Source organism: Corythoichthys intestinalis, chromosome 22, assembly GCF_030265065.1.
Source record: "Corythoichthys intestinalis isolate RoL2023-P3 chromosome 22, ASM3026506v1, whole genome shotgun sequence".
Taxonomy (NCBI): domain Eukaryota; kingdom Metazoa; phylum Chordata; class Actinopteri; order Syngnathiformes; family Syngnathidae; genus Corythoichthys; species Corythoichthys intestinalis.
In genome coordinates this window covers 419946-443991 of record NC_080416.1, presented here as the reverse complement: position 1 = coordinate 443991, position 24046 = coordinate 419946, and the positions used below count along the sequence as shown (strand labels likewise).

Here is a 24046-nt window from a genome sequence, read left to right as displayed (position 1 = left end):
GCATTGTTCACACCCAAACAATCGTCACCACGGATGACACACGGCAGCTTTTCCGATGTTTCTTTTTTAAATCTCACATGAAATATGTCAATGGGCTTACCTAACGTTGGATAGCCAGTTCTTCCATGTTTTGCTGTAAAAGTGAGGGATGATTTCCAGCTGACCATCCTCCACAGCCTGACAATACAAGCAGGAGTGGGACTGAGTATGACTGAGCTGTTAACGCAACATCACCTACTCAAGTTACCTGTATAGCTTTTTGAGCCATTCCTTGACAGCGAACAAACCATTGCTTCTTTAAAAGAGGTTCGATGACATCCCCCGAGCGGCTGAGACGTGGAAATGTATTTGGATAACATTATTAAAACAAAACCTCGCCTCACATAGTGAGCACTTAGTTTGTTAGTTTAATCATCCAAGCCACGCAAACAATTCATGTGAAGAATCATAGACTTCATAATGGTAATGACGGGTGAGATCGGTCATGCACTGCCCCTCGCCTTCAAGAAGGGGACCGCCCACATCAAGAGGAGCTACTCACAAACGCACGCAGCGAACTAACGCCGGATTTCTGTTGAAAAAGTACGAAAGCTGTACCGCATACAAACAGGAAATATTGTCTCAGGAGTGATTTGTTCGAGGATTCAAGGTCATTATTATATTTTTCGTACCATCTATGCACTTTGAAATATTGTGAAAAAATAATCAACGGGAGAAATTAGCCGCTACTGCATTGGCATCATTGTTCGCAATATTTACAGTACGTAAAATAAATTCTAACTGCACAGTTTTTTGCTTTTAACCAAGAATCGAGAGTGTTTTACGTCCATATCTATAAAGAATTCGAGGATTTAAGCATTTATTCACAAGAATTTTCACTGGAAAAAAAGCTCTGTTTACATCAGGTGGCCACTAGCTACATTCTCTAACAGACTAGCATTGTACTTCAACATATTTACATAAAATAACCGCTAACTGCACTTTTTTTTTTTTTTTGCTTTTAACCAAGAATTGAGACTGTTTTACATCCATATCTATACAGAATTCAGTGATTTAAGCATTTATTCACAAGAATTTTCAGCTCTTTGTGTACACATGGCGGGGGCTAAGTTTCCTAACTGACTAGCCTTATAGGTTGCAATATTTTCGCAAAATAAATGCTACCTGCACGTTTTTTTTTTTTTTTCTTATAAACAATAATCAAGACTGTTTACGTTGATATCTATAAAGAATTTGGGGATTTAAGCATTTATTCACATGAATTTTTACTGGAAAAGCTCATTTTACATAAGGCGGTCGCTCGCTACATTTACTAACAGACTAGCATTGTACTTCGACATATTTATGTAAAAAAAATGCTAACCGCACGTTTTTCTTTTTGCTTTTAACCAGGAATCGAGACCGAAAAAAGCTCCTTGTCTGCGATTCCACTCATTCAGCCTTGACTGCCTCCCCAACAATGGAGGCACCCAATTTATCGGCCCCGCGCCCCTTCAATACATTATGAAGTCTATGGTAGAATATAAATCAGTATGCTGCTTTTATGTCCTGATCTGTTTTTCTGTAATCTTATGTACAGTAACTTGTTTTATCGCAAAAAGTTTGTTTTCTTTGCGCCGTTTCATCAGCCAGAACGCAATGAAACTGAAAAGATGAGAAATTAGATACAATAAAACATACTCTAAGTGTGTAGTCAATCACAAACTAATAATTAGAATTGTTGTTCTGACAACATTTTCAATATAACTGTTGTATTAGTTCCGTACCTGCAAATAGGTAGGGTCATGGCATGCTCCTTCTTTCCTCTGAATAGCTTTTTTTCAACCAGAGCGTCTACTACCAGCCGTCTGGCATCAAAACGCTTCACTCCCTTCAAACAACCAAGGAGATATTACATTCATTTGAATCCCTGTTTGGCCTCGTGTGCCGACATTGATCTTCATGTAGTGCACCTCTAGCCATTGTCCACAGAACGACGTCATCTTCCCATCTCCTCCAATTACAGTGACGCAAGGCAAAGCGTGTCTCTGTGAGAGTAAAAAGTCGTTGCGGTCGTGAGCAGGAGTAACTTTCACTGCACCTGAAGACAAAGATAGGTCAGCAAAGAGGTCAACAATAACTACCAAAGAAATACAGTATGTAAGATTGGTGGCCAAAAATGGTATTGCAACCAGGATCAAAATATTGAAGGGCACGACATCCCTTTCTTTCCCTATTGGGGCGCCAGACAAGTGCTTCGCAATGTTGCGTTATCATACAGCCATTTCTGGAGAAATTGTGTGGGTAGCTTTGCTGTGCTGGTTGGTATAGTACAAGTGCAGGCGAGTCCACGGACTTGTAGTACAAGTAACCATAGTTGAGTGGAATTAAGTGCACGTTCTCATAGTATACGTAAGTGATACAAGTGCAAAATGTATATTGAAGGGAATAGTATTTTTTCTCGTATTTACCAATCAACTGTTTGTATTACTCTAACACAACCAATATAAAATAAATAGCATTTATATCATAGTTAAGGAAAACAAGCAGAATATATTTGACATAGGGCATAAGAGATACATGACACCTTCTGATCACGGGAGCCCAACACGTGCGTCATGCAGCTGACTGAGCAAGATTGACACTGACAAGGCAAGACATCTACAAGCCCACATCTGCACCACCAACTCTCACAATCAATTCTCCTGGACAATCCAGAACAAATGCCGGGACAAGAAACACTAAAGAACGCCTGATATCCAACTGATAACACCACTGATTAGACTCCAAGAACCCCTTTGACGCTGTGGTGACTAAATCCACAACCCTCATTGCCCTGACAACAGTAACTCCCGAATCCTCCTGTCCAATCCACAAACAGACAAGAATCCTAAACAACACCCAAAAACCCCCTTCTTCCTGCCCACGGCCCGCCCCGCGAGAGCCTTCAAAAGACAATGTTGAACTAAGCATTGTCATTTTTCTCGGGAAAATTTTGTTGACTTGTGATACGCTGACCTTGAAACGAGTCTGCCTCCTCGTCTGAGTCTGTATCTGTCACGCCTTGCCGCCTGATCGCTGTCGACCTGAATAAATTGTCAACTTCTGCTTCGAAGCCTTTTTCCAGCTTTCAAAATGGAGTCAGTACCAGGGGTTAGGACTAAGGTGAACGCGCAGAGTTTGACCTTTTGGCCGGGTTGTCGGGGTCTCGTCGGCCCGGGTCGTTAAAGCTGCGCCAGCACGAGTCCGGCGGTTCGGCTGGCTTGATTCTGGAAATCTGGTTAGAAGTTCAGATTGCTTAAACATGCTTTTCCTTGTCATATTTTCGCAACCTTAGTTTATGAAAAAACTCTGCCCCCTTTAATGAACTTCAAACAATACTATGTAAATTTCAGTGGAGCGACTCTGAATATTGGACTCTTATCTTTTCATCTGAAAAATAGGTAAGAGACCTGTGCCGAGCTCCACGTCGACAGTTTCATCAGTGACGATCGGGAGCAGTCTGTCATTGAAGGGGTGGCGGCATTTCTTTCCATGAAAATCCTGAAACAAAGACAAAGTTCAATTAACTACCATGTAAAATGAATCCACCCATATATTTTCTTCTGCTTCTTACGCTATGTGCGGGATTTAGCTAAGAGCATTTACTGTACAAGTACCCACATCTAAATCGTCCCAATATTCCTCCTTTTCTACACGTCTGGATTGATTGAGTTACCCATAATTCCAATCCATCAAAAACTAGATTGAAAGAATCTGACCAGGTATCGAGGGTCATCGGGGTGAACAGCGACAGCAACGTCTCCCAGCATAGTCTCCGGACGAGTTGTTGAAACCATTATCTCTCCACCTGAATATTTTGAAAACAGAAAAGTAGGATGTCTGGCCTCCAAGGATGATTACTAAAATTTCTGCTACAACATTTTTGTATGGAATAATAATAATAATAATAATTTGGATGGTTTGCCACAACAGACTCATCCAAATGTGCACAGGCTTTGGCAGCAAGTGTTAGTGACAATGTACCGGTAATCATTTGGATTATTTCCTGACTCGCCTTCAAACACTCACCGTGACCATCTATTGGATAGGCAAAGGTGAGCATGGTTCCAAACTCCACTTTTTCTTCATAACCAGGTACAGACAGCATAGTTTTCCCGGATAGTTCCTTGGAATCCACCTGATTAGAAATACATAGGCTTACACATTTTGGCCATATTTGATTATTGAAGATAAACTAACTTGAATCTGACACACACACACACACAAAAAAAAAGAACGTGATTCCAAAGCTTCCAATGCTATCTTGTGGTCAAGAAATGGATTGATTTGTGGCCATCGTAAAAGATTAATGCGCTACCATTAAGACGGCTATCAGTAACACCATGCATCTTTGTTTGAAAGTGGATTGCACGATGAACACTGGCGTTGTTCTGAGCACGGTTAAAAAATGTTTTCTTGCTTGGGGGACGAGACATATTTCATTACCTCTATGTCTGAAATGGCGGACTCCAAAGCACAGCTCCAGTTGACCAGACCCTCCGAACGATAGATCAGACCGGCGTCGCACAGGCGGACGAAGGCCTCCGTTACTGCTTCACTGAAATTCTTCGAGCGGAGACACAAAGGTTGAAATGTACAATTGTTACCACTAACAAGATGTGTATAAAATGATTAAAAGGAAGCAAGTAATTAGGAACAATCATTAAAACCAACAGTAAGAAATCTTTATATTACAGTGGTACCTCAAGATACGTAATTAATTCGTTCCAGTGAGGCTTTTGTATCTTTTTTTTTTTTTAATAATGAATGGCATTTTACATGTAAATGGCCTAATTGGTTCCAGACACCACATTCAATTTGTTGTTATGTCCTCTGACTGCCCGTCTTTATTTGTAATGCTTTGTTGTTCCCTAGTGACGCTTAAAGTGACTATGACCGCAAAAAGCATGTCTTTTTTCATATTTCACACGGTATTTCATGCAGAACGACTGTGGATTCAGCCTATTTTGCGTGTTATTTCGTTTCTTTTTAGTCCTATGTGCTGCCGGCTTTTGTTGTTTGTTGTAAGCTATATTCTTCTTTTGTTTCATTTACCTGAGCATTGTGCTGTGTGTATATATTTAATTTGTTTACATTTACAGTCAAATGTAGTTACACCATCGCATTGCTGCGAGCGGGAATGTACATATTATCTTTTTCTCATATGATGAATCATTTAGCGCAACATGAAGCGAAAAGTGTCACACATCTTTTTCTATAATGAATTTTTTGTGTATTGAAGCTTTCATATCTTGAGGTTCAGAGGCGCAAAATGGTTTAGTCCGCAGACAGCGACCGGTCTATTTACGTTTTTTAAGATTAAATGAATAAATCACAGTTTAGTCATTTTAGGTGGGCAAATACAGCACGCTTTCTAGATTCAGTATACTGTACAATGAGTCTTACTTTATCCATGGTAAAACAGGCTCTACTCCAGTCTAAGGAAGCACCAAGTTTTCTTAGCTGTTGATATATCTCATCTCCTTTCCTGACACAAAACCAGCGGCAAAATTCATTTAGAAATGAACTTGGGTCAAGCACAGTGATATAACGGAGATGGAAATGAAGACTCACAGGTTTTTCCATTTCCAAGCTTCCTGCAAAAATTCTTCTCTTGTCAAGTCTTGCCTGTGCTTCCCTTGTTCTCGAAGCAGCATCCTCTCCACCACGCTCTGTTTCAAATACGTACATGAAGCAAAGAATATGCAGAGTTTCAAATTTAGCATTTGGTATGCTTCTGACAGCGGCCAGGTAATAGGAGGCTGCGTAAACAGACGGTCGCTTGAGTTAACTCATATAATGGACACTGATCTCTTTAAAATGAGTGGTGAGAAAGATTTCGCTACCTGTGTTGCTATACCAGCATGGTCACAGCCAGGAACCCATAGTACTCTGTGGCCCCGCATCCTTTTCCTAGTAGATGAAATAAGGCATTGAGTACGCCGGATCCATCGTTCATCCAGCAGCAGGAGCGTAAAACATTTGAACGACAACATTCTACGTCTGTTTTCGGCACTTACCATCGAACCAAAGCGTCTTCTATTGCCACAGTTAGGGCGTGGCCCAGATGCAGAGTCCCGGTCACGTTCGGCGGTGGGATGCACAAAGAGAAGTTCTGATCTACAGCATGAGATGATTTTTGAACATCCTAAAAAGAAAAACAACACATCATGTCGTACATACTGCTACCAACAAAATGTATGTAATCATCTCCCTCAGCGCTTACCAACATTTGTCACTGGACATTCCTTGTAGAATTTTGAAAAATATTCTAACATTTATCAACAGAGATTCACTGTTGCATATAGATATTTCTTTCACTTTGTTCAGTCATTTTTTATCATTATTGGGAGAATGAATTAAGGACCGTCTCACAGTTGGGTCATCAAGGGTTCATTTTTAGGCATCGCATCTGGAGTTTGCATGTATTTCTCACCCCTGTATGTTTCCCCCCCCCAGGTACTTCCATTCACTCTGACATCACAACCAGGCATAGTAGGTTAATTTTAAAAAATGAACTTTTCTTTGTTTGTCCTTCTGAGCCCTGTAATTTTTGTGTCTAAAAATGTTAAAAAATACAGTGCGGGACTAGAATTTATGAAGAACCAATGATGTCTGTATCTCACATGGTGCTCGGGGCTGAAGAATCCTTCCTTTTCCCACCACTGATACCATGCGGATTCCACAAAATCTGGGCTGTACGCAGATGGGAATGGCAGGTTTGTGTCTGCCGGTACACATTCGCATGTCAGAAAACTTTGTTTTTAATGCCGCAGAAAGTGACTTTGGCCCACACAAAAAGCATGAAACACTCACCTTTCTTTGCTCCAGGCGGTGTGTGTGCCGTGTAGAGAATTCGTTCCTTCTCGCTCCATTTTAAAATGTCCTCTTCAGCAGTCTGCAAACAAAGATCACTGTTATGATTATACCTCATTCATACATGATATGCAGAGGTGGGTATCAGCGCATTACATTTACCTGAGTCATTTTTTGGGGGAAAAAAATGTACTTCTAAGAATGGTTTTACCACGCACGCCATACTTTTTACTTTCACAAACTCTAGTCACCTCTGTTGATATGAATTCTACAAGCAACAATCACTCAACTGTGAAAATGTTTTTTTTAAAAGGTGGATAAATGCATAGACTGCATAAATAGGGAGTCTGACCTGCAGAAATGGTCGTATTTGTTGTACGTAGAGTATGTGAAATTCCCATTATGTCGTTCTCACTCACAGTGTATTGAGGTGATAGAATGGCCTTCTCCCTCTGTTTTTTCCGCCTCTGTTTCTCACTTTGAAGACGAGATGGACAGGTTGACTTGGAGGCAGGTCGTTCGGAAGGCTTGCTGGAACACAGTCTGGCGGATGGTCCCCTTGGGAGTCTCAGAAGAGGAGATAGCCTCCACATCCTCAATCACCAGTAGACGCACAGACCCTGGAAAATGTTCATGACTGGGTTCACTTTTAAAAGTAGACTGCAAAAAGACAAGTGCCTTTTCAACTTAATAATCGGATATATCACTCACAGTGCTGAGAACGACCTTTAAATTCGTCTCCTTGGTAATGTCCGCATTTCTTCGATGTTACTTATTAACTTTAAAAAATGGTGACACTACCGCGTTAAACGTGCCTTTGGAAACGGCTTAGTACGCTAAATAACACATTTGAAACTTGATTTCAGTATGACAGTTGTTTGAAGACGGTCTATTTTGAGTGAACGGACGACAGGAAGAGAGTCCGTCTGCAAATATCATCCGGCATGTAAAAATACAAAGCGGAAATACGCTATTCCGGTGCACGTCAAAATAAAAGATTTCCAGTGTAAGATTTTGAAAGCCCTCGTAAAACAAATATTTGCGGCGCTATACACTCACACGCATTCCATTAGCTCCGCTTCCCTTCAAACCCCGCCATATTGTCATCTAAATTCTATCCAACTGTAAACGCCGTTTGCCAGAACAATAATTCATTTCCGTTCTAAATCCAGCCGTCCTCTGATACTGAACTGGACTTGACTATCGGTGTTGACCACAACCCATCACGGCGCTCGACATCTCCGGTCCAACTTTCGTCTACCTTTTTCCTACCCCTGCTTTTATCGATGAACGTTGCTTCTTACTGATGCTTTTGGAAGTACGCTGTAGCCAGCGAATTTCAGCAAGCCGCCCATCTTCAAGTTGGCTAGCGTGCGCGTTAGCAATCGAGCTCCACGGATGGCGGAGGTTCCTGGGACGTCAAGTGAGACGATCACGGAGACTGTTCAAACCAGCACACCGCCACCGCCCCAGCAGGTAAATGCTAATAGTCCTTTTCACGATTGATAAACCTCCCAGTTATAACCTGTTTACACCAACGACGTGTAATGCTGTGAACTGGCATGCCCAATAGGTTATTTCATGAGCAAATGTACCCATTTTTGGCCTAATATGTTCATGTAATACGTAGGTTATAGTACAGTATAATAAAAAGAAAACATGGAAACGTCGTATTTACAGCATGATGATCAGTAGGCCTATATATGATTTTGTCGGAATATACCACATCAGATAATCCGACGATTTGGGTCGTAAATTATGCTGCTGGAGACGCTGACTTTGTTTACGCGGTGTCAATCCGATTGGTTAATAGGTCAAATTGGCTGAGCGTGTATTTTGTGGTGAAAATGCAGATTTCAAGCAGTTTTTATTTGGCACCGATAGACCACGAATGATGGTAGGAAATTCAATGAATGTTTTCGCCACTAGAGGACACGCATGCTCTTAGGACACGTGATGTTATATTTCTGTAGATTTTTCTTGTCGGAATTTGATCAATTTTGGCCTAAAACGGTCACGTAATATGTTATAGTTCTGTAATACACCATTTTTTTGAAGAGGAGGGGTGGTCTGACATTGTAAGCAGTTACTCACGAATTGACTAAATTCTTTGGATACACTGGACCCAGGCACGTGCAGGGGGGGTGCTTGAGCACCTGCCCCTTTGGCTCTACATGCCCCTTTTGACTGGGCTCGGTTTCCCGCGTTGAGTCAATTAGGGGCACGCCTCGCATCGAGCCCGTCGTCCGCCCGAGGCGCGTTATTTTCGGCCGGGGCTCGAGCTGACGGCCGACCCGATGAGTGGTGGGGATGACTCTTGCTTCTTCAAGCTTTTCAGTGAGCCCGCATTTTTTGCAGTTAATGGAGACCAGAACCCGTCGTGATAAGTGAAAACCGCGAAGTAGCGCACCCCACTTGCCTCCCCCGAATTTTTTTTTTTTTTTTGGTGCTTGTTCAATGTATTTATTCAGATTTAGAATTGGAAAGATATCCATATAAAACTTTTTTTTCCTCCAAAGTAATATTAAAAAATGTGTATATAAATATATATATATGTATACAGTATTTAGTTTTCAAATGTTTTTTTTTTTGTCTCAAATTTATTTTTGCATTCACTTTTTTTTGATTGAAGATACTTTTTTTGATTGAAAATAGATATTCTGATTGAAGCAACTTTTTTTTATTGAATAATAAGGACACAAATCTACCTCCATAGTTATTGAGAGAGAAAGAAATTAAGAAAGCTTTAAAAATAAAAGCCACCGGGAGTCTGATTTTTTACATTTAAGATTTATATTTCATTATGTAGACATGCCTCGTAAGGAAAGGAGGTTGAAGGATTAAAAAAAAGGAGTTGGATGAGGCTGCTAAAGGCAGTGGATTCCTCATCAGCTGGGCGAATAGCACAATTGGTAAGAATAACACAGTTTTCAAGGATAGTCAGGTATAAAATACAACAATTATGAACACAATTACAATGTTATTTTTCTATGATTTTATGTCATTATTAATTATTAGGTGCTAGAGTTGTCTAATATGGATAGTAATGATATAATAGTTTTGAAAAAACTGGTGATGGTGGCTCAGTGACCATCTGATGTGGTTTGTTATCAGATGAACAAGTTGAAGAAGGAAGTTTTGATGTAGAGGTTGAAAGAAGAAAAGAGGCAAAGACTGACTGAGTCACCGCCAGAAAGTGTTGATGAGGGTGTTGATTTCAATTCACTATTCCCTCCTCCCAATTAAAGTATGTCACAGCCAATTATACTGTAAAGCTGGTTAAAATGGAAGTTATGTTGTTGTAAGGTGTATTAAATACTTGTTCATGTTTTCATCTATGAGCACCTGCCCCTCCATCGGTCTCTGCACGGCCCTGACTGGACCCGTAATTGCAACACAGTCGCATTATCTCTACGTCATACAAAATGTTGTGGAATTACATTTAGGAAGGAGTCTTGACCAACGTGAACAATCAAAGTGAAAGATTTTTGTCCACAATACATACAATGTATATTTCCAGGAGGGGCGCAGTTTAACCATCAAATTAAGAAAGAGGAAAACCGAGAAAAAGGTGGAATGGTCCAGTGACACAGTCGACAACGAGCACCTCGGGAGGAGATCTTCCAAATGTGAGTAGCGCTCCCTCATGCTAACTTTTCAGCCGTTTCGTTGTTAGTTTTGTAATACTCTAAACAGCAGGTGCATCGACTGTTTGCCTTCAGGCATTTTAGATACAGCCAACTAAATTCACTTGTAAAACAAGCACTTGTACTACAAGTATAACAACCAGCATAATAAAGCTACATTTGCAATTTCTACAAAAATGATATTTTTTAGTTACTAGTTCTAGAAATGCAACATTAGTATGATGGATTCTTCATTGCCAAACACTTATCCGGCAGCCCAAAGGGAAAGGAAAGGGATGCTGTGTGCTTCAATGGTTGGATCCTGGTTGCAGTACCATTTTTGGCCACTAATCTTACACATTGCTCGTGTAAGACACGTCCATATTTTTACACGAAAACTACAGAATCAGCTGGCAGAGACTCCATCACTTCCGCAGCAGTGGTTAGGATTATTGTTCCAGATAATGAACAGAGTAAATGGACGTATTGTGTCCCTCCTCGGATGCTATTTTTAACACGCGCTCTCTTCGGTTGGTATTTATAACCAAAAAAGGTGTTTTGATCCGTACTAATGTGTGTTTCAGGCTGCTGCATTTATGAAAAGCCTCGACAGTTCGGCGAGTCGTCCTCCGAAAGCGAAGGAGACGATGACAACGAAGGGTGCGGAAGCGCACACTGTATCCTGGGCCACGGACGGAGGGATCACGGACAGACGGGGGGCGGGGGAGCTACGGCGCCCCCAAAGTCCGGGAGGTCACATGCTCATTAGGTAGCCTAACGTGTGCGAGTGGCAGGGTATTTGGACAGATGAAAAAGTGATTGATCGCAACGTAGGTCGACAGTTTAGTGCCGAGACAAACTTATACACGTGCTACTTAGTTGAACTCTCGATTCCACCATCTATCGCCCGATTTTAAAATGTTTGAAAGACGACTATTATTTTCATTCACTTACGTTTATTGCTCCTTTCCAAAAGACAACACAATTCTTATAGAGCGACTATTAAGGGGGAAGAGTAGAGATTTCAACTAACATTTACTCCACCAAGTTTTATATACAATTTTTGTCCAAAACGTAGGCTTCCATCAAAAACTTTGACAAAAACATCCCTGTACATTTCCAATGAGGAAAAAAAGAGGCCCGATATCAAGAGGATGTGACCTGAAAAAGCTCCCAAATCTACCTGGAAATAAGCAGAAATACCTCAAAATCAACCGGAAATGAACAGGCACTGACCCCTGAATGCCCCAATATGTAGGAATAATGACCTGGAAGGACCCTAAAATGAATAAGTGACCAAAAATGTACTCATTGGCAACAATCAACATCCAATTAATTTAAACAGGAGTGAATGAACATTGGTTGACCATTATGTGCTACAATGCTCATGTCTATGTAACAAAAGAAGAATACAGCTTACAAACAGCCAGATGAAATAGCAAGCAATGTCTGCCTAAGTGAGCTCGTCTTTTAGCACTCGGTCTTTGCTATGAGTTCGAGTAGTCAGGTGATAACGTCTGTAGAACGAGCTAGAACTCAACAAACAAGTTACACCTAACACATTACAAACAAACACATGCCATCAGAGGACACAACATATTTAATGTGGTGTTTTAGAATACATTAGGCCATTTACAGTGCTGGCCAAAAGTATTGGCACCCCTGCTATTCTGTCAGATAATGCTCAATTTCTCCCAGTGAACGATTGCAATTACAAATATATCTTCATTTATGTTGCTTGCAATGAAAAAAAACACAAAAGAGGATGAAAAATAAATTAAATCATTATCATTTTACACAAAACTGCAAAAATGGGCCGGACAAAAGTATTGCCACCCTCAGCCTAATACTTGTTAGCACAACCTTTAGACAAAATAAATGTGAACAACCGCTTCCGGTATCCATTAATGAGATTCTTACAATGGCCTGCTGGAATTTTAGACCATTCTTCTTTGGCCAACTGCTCCAGGTCTCTGAGATTTGAAGGGTGCCATTTTCAGATCCCTCCACAGGTGTTCTATGGGACTCATTGCTGGCCAATTGAGAAGTCTCCAGTGCTTTCTCTCAAACCATTTTCTCGTGCATTTTGAGTCATTGTCCTGCTGGAAGACCCATGACCTCTGAGGGAGACCCATCTTTCTCACACTGCGCCCTACATTATGCTGCAAAATTTGTTGGTAGTCTTTATAATGCCATGCACACGGTCAAGCAGTCCAAAGCCACCCCGAAACATCAGGGAACCTCCGCCATGTTTGACTGTGGGGACTGTGTTCTTTTCTTTGAAGGCCTCGATTTTTTTCCCTGTCAACTCTATGTTGATGCCTTTTCCCAGAAAGCTCTACTTTTGTCTCATCTGACCAGGGAACATTATTCCAAAACGTTTTTGGCAAACTCCAGCCTGGATTTTTATGTCTCTGGGTCAGGAGTGGGGTCTTCCTGGGTAGAGTCCCTTTTCATTCAGACGCTGACGGATAGTATGGGTTGACACTGTTGTACCCTCGGATTGCAGGACAGCTTGAACTTGCATGGATGTTAGTCGAGGTTCTTTAGCCACCGTCCGCGCAATCCTTTGTAGAAATCTCTCGTCCATTTTTCTTTTCCAGCCACATCTAGGGAAGTTAGCCACAGTGCCATGGAATTTACACTTATTGATGACACTGCGCACGGTAGACACAGGAACATTCAGGTCGTTGGAGATAGACTTGTAGCCTTGAGATTGCCCATGCTTCCTCACAAATTAGCTTCTCAAGTCCTCAGGCAGTTCTTTAGTCTTTCTGCTTTTCTCCACACTCAATGTGGTACAGACAAGGACACAGGACAGAGGTTGAGTCAACTTTAATCCATTTTATCTGGTTGTGATTTCGTCATTGCCACCACCATGTGCCATAGGTAAGTAACTGGTGCTGTTAATTGCACAAATTAGAAAAGCATCGCGATTTTTCAAAGGGTGCCAATAATTTTGTCTGGCCCATTTTTGGAGTTTTGTGTAAAATGTTAATGATTTAATTTATTTTTCATCCTCTTTTGTGTTTCTTCATCGCAAGCAACATAAATGTAGATATTACTACCAAAGCATTTGTAATTGCAATCATTTTCTGGGAGAAATCGACTATTATCTGACAGAATACCTTTGGCCAGTACTGCACATGTGATTCATTATCGGAAAAACATGATGACACGCAAGCCACTCCGGAACCAATTCTTCGAATCTTGAGGTACCACTGTATATAGAGTATGAGCAATGTAACTGTAGATATTCCTTCTTTTGCGCTCGATCAAAATAACGCACGCCGGCAACGAGCTCGGACAACTGCAGTATTTTTTACGTTTTTCAGAGGACTAATGCCTTACACTGCTCGTTACTGAGGAAAGTCATTTTATTACACCGCTGCTCATGAATTGAACTCGGCTCTTAAAAATGATGAGGTTAAGTTAGGTGGCATGTTGTTACATTTCACAGATGATGAGTCATTTTGAATTGGGATTGTATGTTAACAGGAGAAGAAGAGAGGTGAAGGTGCATGACCGTATGTGATCATGTCCGGACTCTGGGAGAATTGACCTCACTGGATAACACTTTGATTTTATTCAAACATTTTTTTCTGTATTATATGTACTTTCCCACTGGCGCAATGATACAGTGTGTACATTGGTCCTGTCTGGGTAATGCACATTTCTGTAAATACAATAAAGCGTAATGAGCTCCAACTGAAGTTGTGAACGGTCACGTGGTGGTGTCGTCTCCTTATTAAATAACACAATTGTAAGTGCATGAGCAAGGATCTGCTTTAAAAAACAATGAGGAACCTTGAAAAAAATGTTTTACAATTTAAGCATTTTCTCTGAAGTTCCAGAGCTCATTTAATTAGCCTTTTTCAAAGAATTTACTAGAATTTGATTATTTTTGTGTATTTATTGGCCTAATATGGTGTAATAATACGGATGGCGTTATACTGAGAAAAATAATAAAGATACCCAGGGCATGTTAAACATTTTTACATGCTTTAAAGACATACAAAGTACATTTCTGAAAGGCTCACGACCTCAAAATCTTAGTTTTAAATTGTTTTCTTAAAAACATTTAGGGGCAGCGTCGAGACTACGACAAAGGTTGCTTGTGGGAGCAGTTGCACGGGGAAGAGAGACAATCTGTGGGAAGCAGAGCCCCCGTCGTATAAAATACTTGATCCAGACAGTATACGACGTGCTACCTAGTCCATCTAACCTTTTCACCTGGGGAAAAGGGGAGACACCAGCTTGCCCCCTCTGTCAGAAGAGAGGGACCCCTGAGTACATCCTCAGCTGCTGCCCGAGAACCCCGGGTTAAGGGCGCTACCGATGGCGGCACGACCAGGTCTTGAAAGCTATAGCGGTGGGATCAGTCACAGCAAGACTATCTGCCCAGTGAGAAACCCCATCAATTTTGTCAGGGCTGGGGAGAAGCCTACAGTGGCTACCAGAAACACCTCTTCTGGCCTTTTGGGATTTAGAGCTGATCTGGGTAGACAGCTGAAGTTCCCAGAGGTGGTCGCCGAGACAACAGCAAGGGCGGACATGGTTCTCACTTCAGTAGCATCCAAGCAGATAGTCCTCTTGGAGCTAACATGGGAAGATCATATGGAGGAGGCGCACGAGCGAAAGGTGGCGAAGTACTCAGAGTTGGTGGAAGAGTGCCGGAGCAATGGTTGGCGGGCACGATGCCAGTCCATCGAGGTAGATTGCCAAGGTTTTGCGGGCTATGCCCTCTGCAAGGCCTACAAGATGTTGGGCATCACAAGGGCTAGCCAGCGAGAGTTATTAAGTTGGCCACCGATGCAGCAGAGGTGGCATCAAGGTGGCTGTTGATCAGGAGGGGAGAGTCGTGGACAGTAGGTTCGCACTACCTGGACACAAGCCGGGGCCTGATCATCCCTGGCTGGGTCGCCTGCGGGAGGAGGTCTGATCGTCGAAAGACCCGAAACCCCCCAAGATCCCAGGTTACATCACTGACGATGTGTCCAGGGGCACTGTTAGGTGTACTTGAGAACAGTATTAAAAATATATTGCTGATAATTGTTTTTCCGTGTACCTATATCACTCAAAACAAGTTTAAAACAAAAAAAAATCACAAAATACAAAAGTAGTGTCACTTTGTAATAAAACTAGAACCGGCTTTATAAAGTCACCTTTCCATATTTCAATGACTTTTTTCAAATAAACAGACCAATGCAGAGGAATACTTTATTTCAACAGATACATGATCATGAAAGTTGAGAACTGTAAGCATGGTTACAAACACAAGGTGTGTGATACAATCAGCTTGATCACGTTTAACTGTTTCCAATTGCAGGTGTCAATAGATAAAACTATAGTGGAACCCCTAGAATTGAATCTCCCGAAAGTTTTTGCCTAATCAAGTGTTTGGCTTTTTCTATTGCTTGATTAGAAGATGCACCTCCAACAATGTCAAGAAAGAGGAACTAGCTGACGATATTACAATAATATAAGTCCCCGTGAAAATGATAACAACTGCCTACGTTAATAGTGAAACAAAAGAAAATGGGCAAAGGAATGAACTTTCAGCCCGTGTGCGCACGTTTTTTTATGCTTCTCTGGTGTCCATAGTGGCGATGTCTGTTGATGTTATTTTGACTAGAAAGTGATGACATTTTCAAAATTCCAGGTCTTGAGACAAAACGAACAAAAAGAAAAGTTACACAAATCTTTGGCTGATGGGGCATTTCAAGAACATTCAATAGTCCTCCTACATGTGAGCTGGTCCTCTTGCTCGTGTCAACATCCTGGTGACCACAAAGACTAGAAGAATAGTGTTCACGTGAAAGTCGGACATAAAAGTACAGTACGTTTCAAAAGCCTAATGGCTTGAGAGGGCGTGTGAAAAAATCTGCTCTTCTTGCTGCTGTGAAGTCCAACACGTCAAATCAGCTAGAATTTAGCCCCTATGGAGGAGAGCGAGAACAGTTAGTCAATGTGGATTTGGAGACAACTTGGACAGAAGAATATTTACCTGCTTTAAAGATGAAAACATGACTGTCATTTTGCATGTAGAAAAAAAGCATGGCACTCAAACCTTTGTGTCCAAAATATGGTCTGCTATCATCAACTTCCTTCAAAGTGCCTATGACAGCAAAAAGCATGTTTATTTCATATTTCACGCAGTATTGTATGCTCCTGAATGAAATGGACCACTTGGATGTGTGTGGAAGCGATCGTTTTATTTTTTCAATTTTTTGAATCCCGCACCGTGAAAATAAGTGACTCGGGTTGAGGACAAATGCGAATGTGACGTCACCTGGGTCAGCATCTCACAATACAGCATTGCTTCACAGCATGCAGATGGACTACGGATTCATTCATTTAATTTGTTTATTTTTCGCCTCACGCCAGCCAAATGTGCTGCAGGGTTTTGTTGCTGCACCAGGGAGAGGCGTGTGAGCCTTTTTGGGTTTCAGAAAGTTCCCGTTCACCCAGAGATCGGCCAAAACAAGTCCGACAACTGGGGGCCATTGGACTTGCGAGGAAATGAGTAAACATCGTGTTTTGTATTATGTCAAATACTGGGATCATGGCACACGTTTTAATGCTGAGGTGGCTTGCATTTTGTGGCTGAAAATGCTCCTTGTCCACCGAGAATGCCACCGGCACCTTGTCACGCACCCTCCCTCGGTCTTCTTTGCGTGCCCGCCGGAAGAGCGCTATACTCGGCTTATACTCGTGCGGTTCTCCATATCATCCAGACTTCCAGCCCCCTCTGCCCTCTTCGTGTGCCTGGCAATAGACCACTAATATCCTCGGGTCGGGCTCGGGCAGCTGTGCGCTACTTCGATCTCGGTCTGTTTGACCGGCGATCATTTTCCCGCCGCTTCCCCGGCAAACGAGCTGTCCTGCCCACAGCAGGGGAACGACGAGCTGTAATTCGCTCGCCGCAGGGGGGTTGCCGATCAGTGAAGACCATCGACAACCCCACATCCATGTGACATGATCCAAGGTAGTTTCGTGTGATTTTTTTTTGCTTCGAAAGACTCGGAAACGCCACTCGGTTCGAGTTAGCATGTTGGCTAGCTGTCACGCCTCCTGGTTTGTTTACTTTCTCCGAAGCCGGGGCAGGGAAATATCGTTCGGGAGGTGCAAGACGTTGACAGTTTCGACCATTATGGAGTAATTTTGCCATGTCGTACTGAATAAATGCATTTTTAATATTTCATATTCCATTTAGCACAAGACTGTTACTTGTCAAGACCAAACCATTTATTTAGCAATTGGGGAAAATACTTGGATAAAAAGAATATATCCTGTAAAAATATTGGAGTAGAGAGATTGAAACAATGACATTTTGCTGCTCGTTGCATTTTTCTCGTTCTGAATAATTCCCCCTCAATGGGCTTAATTCTAAATCAGATGAAATCGTGACCCTGCTGACATCATCCTGCAGCAGGGGGCGCTAGAGCGCTATAATGACAGACTCGGTCTAAACTGCAGATTAAAAAACTAACTTGTTGTCATCCGCGCTTTGTTGTATATAGTCGAATCATCTCAAAATATGATTCTAATTCACTTAATATAATGCCATTTAATTTTTTTTATGCTGTCACAGGCACTTTAAAGGGAAAATATGAACTTTTTTACTCGCGACTGCCACCTCCAGCCTAAGGCTTGTACAAGCACCAACATAAAGCAACGAGTGTTTGGCCCATCAAATCTAAGAACCAGAAATGTAAAAACAGCAAAAGTGATCATTTGCTTTCAGCAGCAAGTCCTAAGTGGGTTAGAAAAAGTGTTTTTGCCAAGCGGCGGCTCAGGAAAATGGCTCCGTTGCCGCGAGGACGTGTTTGACCCGCAACCTCTCTGTTGAAGTAAAGATAAAGGGCTTTTTGGGGCAGGGCTCTGTGTACTTACTCATCAGGGCATTGATAGAGGGAGCATCCATGCCAGAGTAGAAAAGTATTTCACAGACACTCCGAATAGTACCTTTAAGCTCAATAGAGGGTGGGTGATGCAACAGGACAAAAAGCAATGCAATGGCTTCACCTAGGAATATTGCTGAGCCGTAATTTTGTACTCAAGAAACTTTTGTGCAGGTCTGATCTGCAACTCCAGGAGGCACTTGGTTGAGGTTATGAAATCAAAAGGAGGGTCTACCAGTTACAAAATCCTCAGTTTCACTTACTTTTTCTACCTGTGAATGTTTACATGTTGTTTAATATAATCCAAGCCAGAAAAAAAAAAAAAAAAAATCCTTTTTTGTCCTCCATTACTTTAAGATGATTGTGTTTGTCTAGTGATTTGACTTAAATGAAAACCAGAATATATTTTGTGACCAATTTAAGATGTAAATTAGTAATCCCGAACGGATGACATCATTTTTCTTGGAAACTACACATTATCTAGATGATTTTGGGTTGGTTGCTTGAATAGTGGCAAAACATTGTGGGCACCCCTGATGAAGAGCCACATGAAAAAGGGAAATATTTCAGACAAAACAAGTCTTGTCAGTGTGTTTTGTTGGTTTTACACTTGATTTCCAATGGTAAACCAGCAAATAACACTGAGCCTTTCTGATTTTCATGTTCATAAGGTCAATCTTTCATCCAATGTGAAGGAAGTCTTGCTTACAGTTAATCCGTCCGCTCATGTATTAGCCAAAGGCATTTTTCACTCAACCACAGAGATAACCAAGCATTTGGTGAACAATTTTACAGATTACCCTTGATTTTTTTTTTTTTTTTTTTTGTTCAGCAGCTTAATTACAGTAAAGTGGCAGTTATTTGCCGATTTATTAGCAGAGTAAGAGTAGCGTTTCTTCTTCACAAATCTACTCAAGTAAAAAGTATGGAGCAGTAATACTAGTCTTAGAAGTACACAAAAGTAAATGTTAACAGTATACGTAACGCGATTACTACCCACCTCTGCATACGAAACCCAACTTCCTTCAACTGTTACACTGACCCCTTAAAGTGACCTTATTTGACTTACCAAGCTTAACTTGTCTTCATTTTGCCACTTGCGCAAAACATTTCTTTCCCATCTTCATCCGTCACCTCAACTTCTCTGTTCTCCTCCTCCTCCACTTGTGAGTTTTCGTCATCCAATCCAAGGAGAACACTCTTTTTTAGGCTGACAGAGATCACTAATGCTTGCACGATACCGTAGATAAAAGCAAACTCCGGGAGATGCTCTTGGATCAGCCAGAGGAGTCCGGCCATTCCCACCGTGGATACAAAAAACATGGCCATGCCGTGTAGCCAGAGCCTGAGCGGTCCCTGGATCCCCAGAATTTCTAGGATCAGCTTGACGGGGGGCGACACGATCCAGAGGAATCCCACCACGAACAGGTCGAAGAGATGGCGGAGGAAGTTAAAGCAGATCTCGTAGTGCTCCGGAAACAATTCCACATTCCAGCTGTGGACAAACAGTCGAAAGGGCGACGGCAGCTGGGAACCTGGCGTCGGTGAAGGAGGAGGTGTGCCGTAGTCTGAAAAGTCCCCGTCAAATTCCCCGTCGCCACTCTTGCCGTGATGTTTCGGATGCTTGGCTCCGGTCGGCTGTGCTTTTCTTGACCATGGTAAGAAAGACGTAGGGAGATATTTATTCCACCATCTCGGAAGGCGTTCGACGGCGGTCTCCGACTCTTGTTTCCCGGCGCCGAGATCTTCAATTTCCAAAGGTTGTAGCTTCTCCTGAGCTTCCCAGTACTCATCCTCTCCTGGAGTATTCTGTCGACCTAATCCTCTTGTATCACCGGTACTTCCACTGGAGCCATTCAGCTTTTGGTCCTCAACTTTAGTTGGATCCGGCAGGCCATTGCTCCTCCAAGAGCGCAGCCAGCCCCATGCTCTTCCTACCACAGATGCCATGGTTTCTCCAGGAATTGTCAAAAATACTTTTATCTTGTTTAAAACTGCACGTGCAGAAGTTTAACAGTGTTAGAAAAACGCATTACTGGCAGCGGGCAGACAAAACAATAGTGCGGCACTGTTGTGTTTTGAATGTCTACCGAATGAAATTAGCGAACGCTCCTCTCCCGATATTGGTTCCGCAACACTTGCCGTTCAGGTCAATTGAATGCGGAAGTATACGTCGGATTGATGTCTCCAATGTCATGAAGGCAACGTTATTGTTCGGCAAGCTTCTCCAGAGTTTACATCCCTGCCGTACCTGTGAAAATAAAGAGTGGAAATGCTCAGCGTCGAAATTCCACGTAGACGGTCTAATATTGCTAACGCCGCATATGCACGTCGGTAACATTAGGTCATTTGACGAGGTGACGACTGTAAAAGAACCTGAAGTGCACAGGCCACTTAGTGTAAGTAACACCGAAGCCCCAGTTTATTTTTGAACACCTTTAACAAATGTTAAAAGATTACCTTCATCGACGTCGGCCGGTTGCTACTGCTAGCTTGAACGGCAGCTAGCTCTGATATCCCTCATCTCGACCCAGAGGCGAAATGGCCAATTTAGGCGTGTCACCGGATAGGATTCTGGAAGAAATTCCACTTTGTTCCAACAAGGCTTACAGCAGGCAGCCCAAACTTGACGGTAAATCGAAAAAATGAAGAGCACAGAACAAAAGAGGGCGGACTACCGACCTGCCTTCAAAATAAGGGTGACATTTTTTAATATGATACGGTACATTTGCCTTGCACAGCTGCTCAACCATGTCTGGATTACCATTATAGATTATCAGACTCAAGGTCCAACCCACAGCCAAAGAATACAAGAAAAGGATTAAACAAAGGGAGGTAAACTACGATGATACAAAATTAGCTCATCTAGTGACCCCCTTTTAAAAGGCACATAAACCAGTGTTTCCAGAACAGTGACAACCAGCGTATAGAACTGTGCAAAATGTCAGGCCCAAGACTATTAAATTTTTATAACACTTGAATCAATAAAGTTAAACATCAGCACCCTTAGGAGGGTCTGGAGAGTATTCACCCCAGCAGCTACAAACATTATGATCCATTAGGATTTAAATCTCGAATGATCAGGAAGCATCTCCGGCACAAAACATGGTCGGGGGGGGGGGGGGGGGGGGGGGGGGGATCCAAGAGGACTTTCAGTGCTTTATCACCAGTTACACATTTAATAAGTCTGCAACAAATACAATTTCTCCATTGATGAAACAGTGACCATTAAATATGATTTATTCACAATAATAAATCAGCCAACCAAATACACTTGATTCATGACATTTTATTCAGTTACAAATTTCACACAACAGTAAACAAGATGGCACCTTGAACCAAACTCGCCAAATTTGCTTCGACAGCTGTAAAGGCATTTTTGACATTGCAGTCAACCAAAATTTTACAGGAAGCTCAAATATTTCCCATCTTTTCATGTCAACTGTAGTCATGTTGAGTGCCCCACAATCAGCTGTAAGAAAGGGGAAAAAATTGATTTTAGGTTGAATATTCCTGGGTTGAAGACAAAATCATACTGTATACACATCACGGTCCGAGTGTCTCAGTGCGCTGCGAGTAAATCTTCAGTTATACATCAGTAGAACCGAATACTGAATCATCATTGACCACACAGACCATTTCAAAATGGAGGGTTTGTCATTAACTTTGAAAATCTTGCAACTTTAGCAGGAGTCATGTTAGGTTGTCATTACACAAGCATGAATTCTAACCCAATTGTACTCACCACTTAAAAGGTTGTCGTCCTTCCATCCTAGTCACGAGCTGTAGGACAAAAATGGCATTAGCGCAATCATGTGACTAAATTCCACAGCAAATGTTATGACACTATTTTTGAAGTTGGTGCATTATGCGATTTAATATGTGGGACTAGTCAAAGACTAAGTGGCAATCAGTTGTGATTCACATTTAATGACACTGAGCAATGGCAGCAGAGGATATTCATTTACAGGTCAATGTTAGATTTTGGGTTACTGACCCCAAATGAATAGCAAGAGACTCAAATCAACAAGAATTGACCTGTAAATGCCCTCCAAACCAGAAACGCTCTGGTTTCAGCCACTGACAGCGCTGGATGTCCAATCCATTTTGATTTGGAGGGGTGAATGAACATTTGTTCTTTCATTCATCCGCCCCTCCCAGTCAAAATGGATTGGACATCTAGCGCCGTCAGCGGCAGCCAATGAGCAACAAAAGATCTATACTGTATATTCTAGTGAAAGATTTTGATGGAAACGATTTTTTAAAAACTGACTCCTTTTTAAAACAATATATCGATAACCTTTTGGGATACAAAGTATGGCGATACATCATCTCGATATATTGTCACACCCCTACAACGCAACGCACTACTACCTTTCCATGACGTCATTATGCAGCCCGTCGATTGAGTACGTCTCTGTCTTTTATAGGACACAACTTTATTGCCTTGCTGCCTGGTGTACCCATACTGCGTTGAGTTTCAAATCATCGTTTGGCAAACTGCACCTAGAACAAACAAAAAAACAACTTAAAAATGTGTGCCGTTTATACAAGCTATGCAAAACAAAATACAGGCATACTCAGTGCACTGTGAAAGATCTTCATTGTGAAATCAGAGACTCTAGTCTAATGAATCATCACTGTAGCCATTTAATGTGTCTCATTTAGTTGAATTATTACTCACCATAAACACAGATGCAAACATTACTATGTAGGCAGAGGATTTGTTCCAACGGTAATGTGACGGTCATTACATTCCTTAAAGCCTGTGGGGAAAAATGCCCGACATTCTGTTAACATTTGCTATGGTGTCTGAAAATTTCTAAGAAAAAAAGTTAAGAGGTGGGTAGTTACGCATTACATTTAAGTTTTACGATTTAAGAAGAAGAAAAAAAAAAGGGGGGGGGGGTGCTTCCCAAGCAGTTACTCATTACTTGAGTATTATTTTTTACCCAACACTTGATCCAATTTTTAGATGATTTATTTTTTTGTATTTTGTAGTAACTCTTCTCTTACTTGAGTTAAATTTTTGAGTACCCACTTCTGATAGTCGTCTTGAATGCATCAAATACTATTTGATTTCCACAGATTTTGCCTATACGTTAACTGTTTTGCTGGCTAAACATGTAAATAGACGGTCAATACTCGACTCACTTTCGTCACCCATCGCCGATGTGGGAATCTTGCATGCTAGAAGTCATCTGAAAATCTCCATGAGCGAATACTGAAAAAATATATAAAAACATGGGAAAGTTGACCAACTACCTCGCAGCTCCATACCACGTGCTCCACAAATCACAAAAGAAATGATGTACAGTACTCCAATTAAATAAATGATTCCTACTTGATAAAACATCACAATTACCTTCCATTTCAGTTCTGTTACTCAATTTGTCACAAATGTGACCCGTCTAGCTTCTACAGGATCACAGCCGTTCAAGTGCCGCTCAAAAGACGAAAGAGGACGAAGGAATGGCTCTCCAAGGTTTTATAAAGCGGGGTCCTTCACTGGTTGACGTCAACTGTGCCTGATCGAAACCCACGTCCCCAAACATGTGCGCACATCTATAAAGCGGACAGTGGAAAAATAAGGACAAAAATCAATATGCATCCATAAAATAATATTATATTGATATTTATGTACTCAACAAGCAGTAAAGCGCCTCCCTGCTCAAAAGC

General features: G+C 41.7%; 3 protein-coding genes, 1 long non-coding RNA gene and 1 other non-coding gene across 8 annotated transcripts in view; 1 reads left to right on the top strand and 4 right to left on the bottom strand.

The window, feature by feature from the left end:
• vars2 (valyl-tRNA synthetase 2, mitochondrial) overlaps positions 1 to 21397 on the bottom strand; it is a 34129-nt gene extending 12732 nt beyond the window's left edge. Inside the window, exons 1-18 of one of the 3 annotated variants that reach the window (XM_057827533.1) lie at positions 20828 to 21396; positions 20458 to 20618; positions 19437 to 20361; positions 7257 to 7457; positions 6838 to 6919; positions 6648 to 6748; positions 6042 to 6169; positions 5868 to 5934; positions 5596 to 5693; positions 5428 to 5509; positions 4468 to 4587; positions 4051 to 4159; positions 3741 to 3829; positions 3432 to 3522; positions 1953 to 2080; positions 1767 to 1870; positions 248 to 329; positions 101 to 177 (exon numbers count right to left, since the gene is read on the bottom strand). In XM_057827533.1, the coding sequence (XP_057683516.1) occupies positions 101 to 177; positions 248 to 329; positions 1767 to 1870; positions 1953 to 2080; positions 3432 to 3522; positions 3741 to 3829; positions 4051 to 4159; positions 4468 to 4587; positions 5428 to 5509; positions 5596 to 5693; positions 5868 to 5934; positions 6042 to 6169; positions 6648 to 6748; positions 6838 to 6919; positions 7257 to 7430 (1532 nt within the window). In that variant the 5' untranslated portion in view covers positions 7431 to 7457; positions 19437 to 20361; positions 20458 to 20618; positions 20828 to 21396. Of the gene's footprint in view, positions 1 to 100; positions 178 to 247; positions 330 to 1766; positions 1871 to 1952; positions 2081 to 3431; positions 3523 to 3740; positions 3830 to 4050; positions 4160 to 4467; positions 4588 to 5427; positions 5510 to 5595; positions 5694 to 5867; positions 5935 to 6041; positions 6170 to 6647; positions 6749 to 6837; positions 6920 to 7256; positions 7458 to 7548; positions 7799 to 19436; positions 20619 to 20827 lie in introns of those variants that run through there. The other 2 variants (XR_009061851.1, XM_057827534.1) reach the window with 2 other exon arrangements.
• Positions 7838 to 14222, top strand: ppp1r11 (protein phosphatase 1, regulatory (inhibitor) subunit 11). Its single transcript, XM_057827539.1, has 4 exons — positions 7838 to 8313; positions 10358 to 10466; positions 11048 to 11232; positions 13962 to 14222. Exons 1-3 carry the CDS (start codon positions 8236 to 8238, stop codon positions 11230 to 11232), a joined length of 372 nt encoding a protein of 123 aa, XP_057683522.1. The 5' UTR covers positions 7838 to 8235; the 3' UTR covers positions 13962 to 14222.
• Positions 19442 to 20317, bottom strand: c22h6orf47 (chromosome 22 C6orf47 homolog). The gene has a single exon (XM_057828622.1). It carries the CDS (start codon positions 20315 to 20317, stop codon positions 19442 to 19444), a length of 876 nt encoding a protein of 291 aa, XP_057684605.1.
• A 192-nt stretch (positions 21398 to 21589) lies between the features above and the next one.
• On the bottom strand, positions 21590 to 24031 carry LOC130910826 (uncharacterized). 2 transcript variants are annotated; one of them, XR_009061912.1, is made up of 7 exons: positions 24017 to 24031; positions 23733 to 23932; positions 23522 to 23591; positions 23052 to 23133; positions 22742 to 22873; positions 22113 to 22150; positions 21590 to 21839 (listed from the first exon to the last, which is right to left on the bottom strand). It is a non-coding gene; the product is annotated as an uncharacterized LOC130910826 (long non-coding RNA). The 2 variants fall into 2 exon arrangements; XR_009061911.1 differs by lacking the exon at positions 24017 to 24031 and having other exon boundaries at positions 23733 to 23946.
• LOC130911054 (small nucleolar RNA SNORD52) lies at positions 22945 to 23012 on the bottom strand. Its single transcript, XR_009061957.1, has one exon. It is a non-coding gene; the product is annotated as a small nucleolar RNA SNORD52 (small nucleolar RNA).
• Positions 24032 to 24046: the final 15 nt, after the last annotated feature.